Source organism: Lissotriton vulgaris, chromosome 9, assembly GCF_964263255.1.
Source record: "Lissotriton vulgaris chromosome 9, aLisVul1.2, whole genome shotgun sequence".
Classification (NCBI taxonomy): domain Eukaryota; kingdom Metazoa; phylum Chordata; class Amphibia; order Caudata; family Salamandridae; genus Lissotriton; species Lissotriton vulgaris.
In genome coordinates this window covers 71,906,315-71,918,414 of record NC_141697.1, presented here as the reverse complement: position 1 = coordinate 71,918,414, position 12,100 = coordinate 71,906,315, and the positions used below count along the sequence as shown (strand labels likewise).

Here is a 12,100-nt window from a genome sequence, read left to right as displayed (position 1 = left end):
TCATGTTTAACGGTGTCGAATGCTGAAGAGAGATTAAGAAGGATAAGGAGGCAGGTGTCGTTTTGGTCTAGCATTTGAAGTGCATCGTCAATTATGTGAGTCATAGCAGTTTCTGTACTGTGTCCTGCTCGGAAGCCTGACTGGTGAGGGTTGAGGAGATCAAATTGTTCAATGTGTTTAGTCAATTGTAGTTGTGCGCATTTTTCCAGCAGTTTGGCGAGAGTGGGAATATTGGTAATGGGACGGTAATTGTTGAGATCAGAGGGGTCGGCTGTAGGTTTCTTTAGTAGAGGTGTGACCTGACCAACTTTGAGGGAGTCAGGTATGCTTCCTTGTTGGAGAGAGCTGTTGATAATTTTAGTCAAGAGAGGGAGAAGCAAAGGGGTAAAGTCTTTTACTGCGGTAGCAGGAAGGGGGTCCGTGAGGTGATTGGATAGTTTCAGGGTGCTGAGCAGTTTGCCAATTTCTTCTTCCGAGTATGTGCCAAAGGTTGACCATGTAGCATTGTTTTTTGCTTCAGTGGGTGCTAGGCACTGGGGTTTGGAGTAGAGGCTTGCGTCAATGAGTAGATCGCTCTTTATGTTGTCAGTTTTTTGGATAAAGAAAGCAGCGAAGTCTTCACAGGAGGGTGCCTCACGCACAGTGTTGAGTGGTTGGGGTTGATCCTTGGATTGTGATCTGATTAGTTCAAACAGTTTTCTCGAGCGGTTTTTTGCTTGGTCAAGCTGGAGGCTGAAGAAGTCTGATTTTGAGCGTTTTATTTTCCTGAAGTAGGCGTTTCTCTTTTTCTTCAGATCTTTTAGGTGCATTGCAGAGGGAGCTGATCTCCAGGTACGCTCTGCCATTCGCATGTCTCGTCTATCCTCATTGAGACTTCCGTCGTACCATGGATTGGAGATTTTAGTAGAGACTCTTTTTAGCTGCATAGGTGCAGCCTCATTAATTATTGAGGTCATAGCGTTGATATAGTGGTCAGTCAGTGTTTGAACGTCCGTAGCGCCTGTCGGTGGGAGTAGGAGATTGCAACTGTTAGGTGGCAAAGAGCCTGGGTTGAGTTTTTTCATGTCTCTTTTCCAGACTTTGGGCTTGGAGAATTGAGCCGGGTTAACTTTAACTTTTTCATTGATGAAGAATGTGATAATATGATGATCTGACCAGTGACAGTGGATAGATTCGAGTTGGATAGAGTCCTCTTTGGAGATGATCAGGTCGAGGATAGAACCTGTCTCGTGGGTCGGGCTGTTGCATATTTGGGTGAGGTTAAGGGCATCGAGGAAATTTTTAAGACTATTTACCACCGTGTCATTGCGATCGTTCCAGTGGAGGTTGAAGTCACCAAGGTATATTTGGGTGATCTGCCGTCCGGCATTGGTTGAGATCATATCCATGATTTGTTGGGAAAAGGTGAAGATGAAGAATTTCAATTATCTTCCTTCACATATAAAAAAACAATGAAACTATAAACTATTAATTATACTTTGACACTTAGTCACTCTGACAGTGCCATGAAACTGCGCTTTGTTAAGGTCGCCTCCGTGAATAAAGTAGGCCCTATATATACATCAAAGGATGTACAACTGTAAGTAAAGTTATAAGTCTTACATTTCTTTTGATGATCGCTATTCTTTGTTAAAGCAACACCCATGTTACTATCCCACGGGCCTTCTCTATGTAAAACATACTGCAAATATTGCATTTTAAAAACATGAGACCAATATTAATTGCTGCGCGAGGGCTGCAGAAAGCAGTGTCCGAGGCATTTTTCTGCTAACAGATAAAAACTGGCCTGGCCTTTAAAAAGTGTTTATGGTGACCTGAAGGTCTCTAACACAAAAAGTCTGAATGTTTCCCTCATGCAACATTTATTCCTACCACTCATGTTATTATAGTTCATTCCTGGTGGGCTGCTTCCCTGTGGGCCTTCCTGCAGCATGTGTATATAGCCTAGGCTTCTCGGGGGGAGTCTTTTGGACCTGGCTTGTTCTCCCTCAGGCCGGTGCAGCATCAATGCTTCCTTTCCTATCACTGCTGGTGGACATTAGAGTTGGCCATGCACCACTGGGCAGCTGCCGACCTCTCAGTTATGTTCCACCATTTCCATTTTCTTGCGCACCCGTTCTGGTGAGAGCGTCGTAATGCTGAAACTATCAGTGCGTGATTGTGCTTTACAAAAATTCTAGTATGAATATGTAGATGGTTGGTTTAAGTCCATGTAGATGACTGCTAAATTGTTTTATATTCATGAGGAATGCCCAGACAACCACTCTATACGAATTCCAGAACCATGCTTACATGTTCACAGAGCCCAGATTGTGGTGCATAATACGGACTTATTCGCAAGTTAACAGTCCTGAATGAACTCTGATCTTGGGCAAGTAGATGTAAATATTCAGATCTCTGAACCAGTACTGTCAGGTCGAGGCAGGGCCACCATTTCCATCTTTTCCTGGGTACGATTAGGTGTATAATTGATGTATGAAAAGCGTGACACAAAATGCCGATGAACATGGAACACAAACAGTTTTCCCCTACAGTGTAGCGGTCACTTTTTGTCAACACTATAGTATTTGGTTTTCTGTTCCATGGAAAACAGATCTATGTGAGGGCTCTCTCCTTGAAGATGCCCACTAACTAGTGGTTTTCTAGTTCGTTGACATGCCTCCCATCGGCCTTGAGGGAACTATGCGGTCAATGATGCAAGTCCAAAGGGCTTCCATCTCCAGTTAAAGGAACCGCTCAGTGTCCTTGTTTACAAATGTAGTACTCAGCAGTCATGTTGTCTGCCATGACCCTAAAAAGCAGTCCCTAGTTTACTTGGGAACAGCTGAACACTCCAAACAGCCTGCTCTGAGCTCAAGCACATTTATGGGCCGAACCTGGACAAGGGTCCAGTGACTTCTTGTAAATAGTCCTGCTGCTGGCGCAAAAAAAGAATTTGTGGTCAGGATAAACAGATGTCCCTGGTTCTGGAAGGGCAGTAACTGATCAAGGGTGTTTCTAGTCTTGCCAACATTGCAGGGTAAACTTGAACACTTAGCTCAACTTGACTTCCCTTCCTCCCAGTGCAGTCTGAACTCAATTGACATCCTGTACTCGCTGATTTGTCAGCATGTGCAACCTGCAAGGTGTGTCTAAATGAACATCCTGCCACCCACAGTAATTTCTCTGTTTGCACAGAACATGCTAACTGCTGCTACAATGCACTGGGCAACCTGGATGCGACTTCAATCTTGTTCAAGGCAAGCCATAAAATGTTTTGGCTTATTGTCAGTGGTGACTTCTTGACGTTGCAGAGACCCAGAGTTTGCACGAGACTGGACATGACTTGCAACTGAAACTGGTGACAAATCAGAAATTGGCCTAGAGATGAACATACGTGCATTGGAACAGATTCAACCTCTGCGAGGTTGAAATTCTGGACTGGAAGCCCTATTCATTCACCAATGGCACCATCTATTATAGATGAATTGGCGGATGAGAAGCCTCCTTTTATGGAAGTGGTTGCAGTGTATAATTTGCTGGCACCACTGGTACATGGGTGCTGTTTAAGAAGTAGAAGATCTGGTATCTGGATTGTCTTTGACCAGGGACATGTGCTAATCTAGAATCACTAAAAGAGACCATAGTAACCTGGCAATTGCCATATTAGTTTTTGAAGCCTGGACACAGTCATTCAACGTCTTGAGAAAAACCATTACCCATTATGAGGCGAGCCCGGTCCTTTAGTTTGAACTTTGTTAAAGTTTGTAACTCAGAGATAGAGTTGCTCTTTGAGCATAACCATATTTATCTGTCAAACAGCCAGAATCAGACAAGTCTATAGACAATGTGTACAATATTTATTAAGCCAGTTTCCCTTTTCTCAGGCTAGTCTCTGTCCTTGTTTCTCCTCCAGGGAGGGCCTGGCCTGGCAGTTCGGACTGGACTGTTCCCATGGGGAGCAGGGTCAAGACTTATTTGCATTGTTGGGTCCAAACTAGAAGGGCAAGGCGAGCAAAAGAACTATGGCTTTAACCCAGATCTGTGACTGGGGGGTGATTTGATCAGCATTGCATCTATCATCTGTTCTTTTTACATTTATCCATCTAAACTGCCAGAGGAAAAAAAGCAAAAAAAATGACAGACAGGCTTTACCGCAATTAAATCAGTAAATCATTAAAAAGCATATGGTTTATGAAAGATCCAAAACTAGAGAAAGAATGTTTTGCAGTCAGGCACCATAATATAATTCCCAGCAGCCTGAATGTTTTTCCTTCACATTTGTTCATCTTAAAGTGAAATTAACTTTTACGACCTGCATGGACCATCTGTAAGAGATTTTCAATCAACTATGCATACAAGGTGTACCAACAGTTCTTGGACAGATCCATACAAAATATCACTTACCTGTAACACCGTAAATACTGTGCTGACATGTATAGCAAAATACAATACAGCAATCACGATGCAGACAACCAGGTCGGACTGTAAACGCTCACTCTGTTAAAGAAAGACAAAACTATCTTAGAACATATTTAACAGCTAATCTTTTTTCAAGATTCACATTGTATAAAGAAATCTAAAGCAGGGTACACATATAAATTATAAGCAACATAGGCAGTCTAATCCACTTTGCCCACAAGAAGGGATAATAAAATAAACCTCCATAAAGATTGGTCTGAATAATTTCTGATGAGAAGCTACATTTATTTTAATTACTAGGTCTTCATAAGGGAATTTCAATACAAAAATATACAAAGCATTGGAAAAAGTAAATGATCAATATTATTCTAAACTGAAACCGATACACAGCTAAATCAGCTAAATTATTCAACAATTTAGATCAACAGGTCATAAGATTAAAATAAGAACAACTACTTGATAATTACTGTCATACTAATTACACTGTTTAAACACCTTGGAAAGTGAAGATATATTGTGCAAAAAGACAAATGATCTTCAGTCCATGCACTCCACTGAGCAGTATGCTCCAGCAGTAAGCTTTTTTTTCATATAGGAGCTTTTATTTATTCCGTCATCCCTATGGAGCATCACTTTATCGAAGATCTGTGATATAAGTTGAACTCCGCACAAAATATTTTTAAAATTATTTAAGACTCCCCCCCCCCCCACTACATTAATTAATAAATATAATATACTGGTAGTTCATACCAACAGTCTCCTATGGCATCTGTGAGACTGCCGGATAATGCATTTGTACCCCTGATCCTTTTCTTCTACCAACCCCTCTTGTATGTCTATTGTTCCTACAAACCTCAAATATAAAAACTTAGCCAAACATGGCTAGTGGTAGCCTGACCTAGGCAAACATTTGGGGCAATTGGCTGTCTTTGTACACATGTAGGTGGAATAGTAGAGTGGGAATTACTATTACAATTAACTTAGAATTGATGGAAGTGTTCAAATGAACCTTAATCAATTGGAATAGCCATGGGCGCATCATTCAATGCCACTGTTTTTTGCTCAATACCATTACAACTGGGACCAAAGAAATGGAAATCAATTTTTAGCACCAGCCTAAATGGAAAGTCCAGTCAAAATTGTCAGGCCGAGTCCCCTCTGAAAAGCCATAGTTCATCAGTCTAGTCAGTGTTCCGAGTCTATAGCACGCAACAATGTACCACCTAAGCAGGTGCTTCTGTCCTCTTTCAACAACACAAACAGTTGAAAAGCCCCATTCAGCACACTCATGACCACAAAGACCACCAGAGAGCCTAGCCAGCACCGCAAGCCAGCTAATATGAAGCACTACCCAACTGGCGGCAGACCAATCTAACAGCCATGCCTCACTTGTACAACATACCCCTGCAACCTTATCCTCAGTTTACTAATTACCATGTATATATTCCACCAAAAGTACTCAGGCTCATCAGGACTCATTATACAGTCATCCGTGCTCCTGACAGCAGAAACCATCATACAACACAAAGTAGATGCTCTCTATCGCAGAAGCAGTGTTTATATCCAATTTCACCAATATCAAGGACATCATTGCAGGTTACATCAAACAGGGCACATGCGCAAGACAGGAGGTGAGCTTGCTATCTTTCCTAAGACACCCTGGTCTTGCCAGTGACCAAGCAACCCCCGACTGTGTCGAGGTAATCCACACATGCAAAAAGCTCAACCTCACAGACAGAATTCTGTGCGTTTGTTTAAAGCACAAAACAACCATGCACTGAAGCTTCGCTATCTTGCATGAGGCTACACAGCTTCACTCTACAGTTGAAAGCTTAAATACAATCACTTGTTTTCAACCTCAACTTCCTAAATGCTGCTTTGATCGGTACTTTTTCCATGTTTGTATATATGTATGTACTTCATGCAAACATACTCACATAACATGTAAAGCACTCAGACACCTTTGGGCCTACCTAGCGTTTTATAAAACCCAAATTAATAAATAAAAAACAGATCTCTTCATCAAAGAACATACTGCAAATAAAAAAAAAACAGCAAGGTAGCAGCAGGGGCAGCTCCTCTGCTATGGCCCCACTGCTTTTGAGCAGTGCGAGGAAGAAGAAACATAAAATTATGATAACTCTGTTATTATCATTTTATGTTTCATGCCTCTTTGCCGGTGGGTGGGGCTGCTCTGCTCTCGGAGCAGGGCAGGGGAGGAGTGGTTTGCCCATTCCAGAGTGCGCAATGATGGTTTGGTTGCCCTCTCGGGCCACTCAAACCAGTCATGCGCACTTTCCCCTATCTCCATGCAGGCTGCATTACAGCCTGTGTGGAGAACAACCCCAGGTCCCCATTCTCTGGTTGAGCGTTGAACCAGGACGCTCAAAACCAATCACAATGCTGTACTTTCTGTGCCTGTCTGACGAGGAGAGCAGAGACGTGGTAACCAGCGCGGCAAGGTAAATGATTTATTACATATATCTTTTTTTCTTTAATTGCGCACCACTTGCCCCCCTCCCCCACCTCCCTTGCCACTCCCCCCATGCACCCGCTCTGCCACCCATGCCAGCCGCCACTGGGTAGCGAGTGTCTCGAAACGTGAAACCCTTCATTCTAGAAGTTTGCATATGAATAATGCTAAAAAGCTGGTTAAAGGCAACCTTCTACTTAATGGTCCCCCCAAGACTTAACTACCCCAAAAAGCATCCAACATTCGGAGGCACGACTGACTCCTCTAGGGCTTGAAGAAAGCAGCCATACAAATGGAACAACACAGACTCTTCCTTAAGGAAGGAATCCTATTCAAGACCAGCTGCAATGCCAACAAAGCCAGGAGTCACAACAGCCCATCCTGTCTGGATGAAAAACTAACCATGTCTGGCAGATTGCACCACACTAGGAGCAAATACATCGCAAGATTAGAGATGAACAAAATGCAGCATGGAAAAGACCTGAAGACATGACTTCTTCATCTATGCACCCAGAATCTGTTACCACATCACAAACATTAAAATTGCTCTGACCCTTCTGCAATTTAGAAAACATTTGAGATCAATCTCTTCACAGAGTTCTACATACCTCACAACTGGAATGTACCTATGGAGTTTGGAAACTATACCTTGCAACCTACTTCTGGAATCCCACTAAGTTTAACCTTCTGTTGCTTCCTAGCTAGTTTGAAGTTATAGAAATACCACCACAAACATACAATAACAACACCAAACAAGGAGAAGTTTCATCCATGTTGGGCATCAGAAGTGAAAACAGCTTACGTACCTATGGCACAGAGAGCAGACCATTATTGTACAGGACAAGACAAATGTTCATATGCTTAGTTCTAATTGTACAGAGAGCTTTCCCACCATTCTATTTTGTGATGTGCGAGTAGATCTAACAAAATAGAATCTGTAAAAGTCTTGCAGGCCATTTTGCCAATCTATAAAGAGCAAAGAGGAAAAGCGGTTCCGGAAGTGTATGATATTAGCCAAAATGTTGATCTTTAACAAGACTGCCTAATGAAAAGGTTTTCTTCTGCACTCTCTCTAGCTTTTCCGACTCACCGTCAGGAGGGTGGGTAGGAATGTCTCCCGGGTTCAGCTTTATTGTAGAGGAGGAATGAACAACAACGTTTTCTGGAGAGGGATGAAGAGACAAGACAGCTGGATTTCTAGGAGCTGGCCCATAGCGTCTTGTTATGGGTGAGGTCACCTCAGGGCATGGGGTGCTCTTACGCAATGGCTCTTTAACAGCTTCTACAAGAGCCTCATTAAAAGGGAGCAAAGGCTCTGCTGTGGTGGCAGTCAACAGTTTCACGTCCGTCAAGATGATAGGTAGGGATATACTGAAGGGAGAGGAAGTTCAAACACTTTAGTTGCTTTCTTGAGCATATTATTAAGGCCCAAAAGATCTGATGTAGCTGAGGAAGAAAGAAGCCCATATTCATTAGGTTCCCGTAGCCATTTGGGGATTGCTGGTCCAAATCTGAGCCAAAGAGAGTATGAATAGTTTCCCAATATTGCATTTGGCGATACTGCTCCCAGTCCAGAAGGCACGTAGCCTCTCTCCTGAATTTAACCCTCTTCACAGGCAGCAGAAAAGATGGGAGGAATGGTGGAGGAGGAGGAGCAGGTGCAGTTAACTCCAGAATCAACACCAGAAGCAGTGCCAGGATCGACTTCGGCATCTACAGCAGAGCAGGAACTCCTTTGAGGGTCAGACTGCTTTGGGAAGAACCTGCACAGTTACAGGAGAATGCTCAGCACTGAAGGAGGAATGCAGAGGGGATTCTCATATGGTCCGACAAATACCAGAAAGCACTGACTCTCTCCTGAATATGTTCAGCATTGCCTGCAGAAAGGCCATATCCGTAGTCCGCGCCAGGAAAAGGTGGTATGCTGGCACCAGTATAGCCATAGGCACTGTGAAAGAGATTTTATTGGTGCCAGTGCTGGTGGTGTTGGCGACGTCCAAGCCTACACTGACACTAACCCCAGCTCTGGAGCGAAACCGAGGCAAAGCATGAGGTGTAGACTTCCATGGACTTTGACCTTCTGGAAAAATAGTTTTTCTTTTTATTCCTACGACATCTCTTTTCCCTAGAAGACGAGGAAGAGGGAGATGGATTTAAAAAGAAAATACATTAAGAAAGAGTTTTACACTGGAATCTAGTTGGAGAGGATGGTTATCCTGACATCTGTTTCTACACAATCTGAAGGCAACAAATTAGATTGTGGATTATGAGAATGCAGTTTAGCTTTGCGTACCTTAGTATCCATGCAAAACACAGCTGCACATCTGGCACTTAGTTTATTTCAGGGCGCTTATGTTAAATCCTAGATGCACTTACTCAAAGGCTATTTTTAGTTACAACACTCTGGATGAAACACAAGGCAATTATGGCACTTGTTCTAACTATTTTATGAGTGCTTGGCAGGATGCTCTTTCTTGACTTGCACTCATATTCACTGGAACAACTTATGTAAGAAGCTGAGACACATATTCAAACATCTGGTCTTTTGCAAGAAGAGGATGAAGACTTATCTGTTCCCCCCTTGCTCATTAATTCAGATCAGCAGAGCACTTGGTCAGGTTGTTCTCCCTTGCTGCGGGACACCTTAGGGCAGCTGTTCCACTTTGTATGGAATTATTATTCCTTAGTTCATTCATTCATTCCTAGTTTCCACAGCACCTCCATAATCAAACAGTCTCCATTAACTATCAACCATAAGGATCAATTACTAAAGCTATGTACTTGGTGCTCGTTTTACATCCAACAGTAAAGTAGCCCCAGTCCACAAGAGGTAGAAATCTGAATGCAGGGCACAGGACATTAAATACAGGCCTATGGACATTACCAATGCTTGTATAAACTACATGAAGTGAGACAACTGCAACTTTGAGACAAATTTAGGGCACCAGGGTTAAACCGGGGCAGCTGCTTGATGTTTCCAAAGCCTTGTGGTCAGAGGCAAATTCTAATTGTGGGTTAGTGCCTGGATTTGAAATCATAAGTTCTTGGTACAATCCACACAGAAAAATACAGAAATGTGGATGAAGAGCATTCTGAAACAGTAATATTTAAGGGTGGTCGCTAAGTATGAAATATAACATGGGAATACTTTTCTTAATATTATTATTATTTATTGTTATTATTATTATTATTATTTATAGGCTTATATAGCGCAGGACTCGACTCCCAAAGGGGTATCTCCGCGCTTGTGCTAGAGCTAAGGTCCAGGCTGTACCGAGCTTTAGGAAGTCGAGAAGGATAGTATGAAGACAGAATTCCTTCAGAAGGGTCCAGAAAAACATTAGAAAGCATACACAAAGCAGTGAAATGAAAGTGCGTATCGAAAGTCTGAATAAAATTGTGAGAAAGGCAGAAAGTGAAATAGTAAAGAAACAGCAGGAGCAACTTACTAGTGTCTCCACACCACTCACTCACACTGTAATAGTTGACATTTATCATTTTAACTAAGAACTGTGTAGGGTGATGGCTCTGTATATGGTATACACTAAGTGGTTATATCGTGCACAGAGTTCACAGATTCCCCCAGACGGGTAAAGGGCTCAATGGAAACCCAAAGTGCTCTATTTGTGGTCATGTGGCGATCAGCCATAGGCCTAGCACAGAGGAGTGCAAGACATTTGTTATCCACACAGTGACTAATGACATACAACCGAAAAAGGAGATCCAGACCAACTTTCGAAAATGACATTATCAACATTTATTTTAAGCCCAAGATGCTTGCAAAAAGGTAAGTACGTTTTTCACGAAGAATCCTTTATAAAAGTGAAAACTTAGTGCAATTGTCAAACTTTGCAATGTTAACCTATGGGAGGATAACAAGCAAGCAGTTTTTGCAGGTAAATACGAGACTTAAAGATTCAGTCTTCGGGTTCTTTGGTCAACACCAGGCAGGGTTCAAATCAATTCCAAGAGTGCACCACCAGCTGCAAAGAGGTAGCCGGTGCAGAGGTCAAATTCAAGATCGGGAGCTCAATGTGTAACGGGGTCGGGACGGGTGGCCGGGAAGACTGCTGGACCCCTGATGATACCTCCCCTTCTGCCCTACAGTCGGAAACATCGAGGGATGATTGGGAACTACAACAGGAACCGAATGAGGAAGCGTTCACTGGTTCCTTTAAGTGGGCGTACGACGACTGCGGTGAGGCCCCGCCTACTACTGACGTGGACACTCCTGGATGGCTGAAAACGGGGGAAGCCCTATACGCGGCGTGTGACGTCACCGACGGATCGAGGGAAGGAGAATGCGAGGAGAACCGGACGGAGGAGCAAGGAGAGGGCGGAGGACCCGGAATCAACGAGAGCAGAGGAGAGCCAGGATGCCAACGACCCTGTGTTCTGCCGTGCCACACTCCAGAGGGAGGAGTGTGGCTTGCTCAGGTACGGCGGCGTTGGGCGGCCTGGGTGGGGAGAAAGAGTGCCCCATGTAAATAGTGTAGAGATTCCCCGTACGTGACTTTCCTCTGTGTTTTCCGATACCCATTTCCCGTGTCCCCTACCTTCCCCCTACCTCTATTCCTCACCTCGCTCCTTCCTTCCCTGAGCACCAAAACACGAGTGTGCCTGTAATTCAACACCGGTGTTCCTTCACAACCACTGGGTCCCCTTGGGTGAAGATTAGTATCAGACTAGCGACTAACTGCCTCCCTCTGTCCGTCTTCTTTCCCCTTTGGTTCCACCGTTGCTGCACCTGGGAAGACGACCCCCTGAGGACAACCCGCGCCAAAGGCAACCTGTGTAGAGAACACCATCACCACGGATAAACTGTTATTTGCCAGGGAGAGACTGACTTACCGGACAAGACGTACTTTAAAAATAAAGCCAAGTCTAAAGAAGTACACTGGTCAGCCTCTTACTGTTGCGGCACCTGTTCCCAGCATAGAGAGTGTCCCCAGCTCCCCTCCCACGCTTACACAATGTTAACCAATTAAGAGTGGGGTACTGAAAGTCGCGCAGCTCACAAGTGAGTAAAGCGGCGTCAGGGTTCGATCTCCTGGCGTTAAGGTATGAGTGACCGTAGAATTGGGGCCAAGACAGTTGGTGTCTTCAGTCTTCTTTGCAGCACAGCACTTCTTCGTAGGTCATTGAATTCTGGTTTCAGGGTGTGGGAAGTCACCCAAATACCAGATTAGGGGCATCACAGGGGAACACCTATTCTTCCTAAGTTTT

General features: G+C 43.7%; 1 protein-coding gene across 3 annotated transcripts in view; it reads right to left on the bottom strand.

The window, feature by feature from the left end:
• PCNX1 (pecanex 1) overlaps positions 1-12,100 on the bottom strand; it is a 580,339-nt gene that overhangs the window by 253,511 nt on the left and 314,728 nt on the right. For all 3 annotated transcript variants that reach the window (XM_086937052.1, XM_086937051.1, XM_086937053.1), the window contains exon 19: positions 4,387-4,479. In XM_086937052.1, coding sequence (XP_086793178.1) covers positions 4,387-4,479 — 93 coding nt within the window. The remainder of the gene's footprint in view (positions 1-4,386; positions 4,480-12,100) is intronic.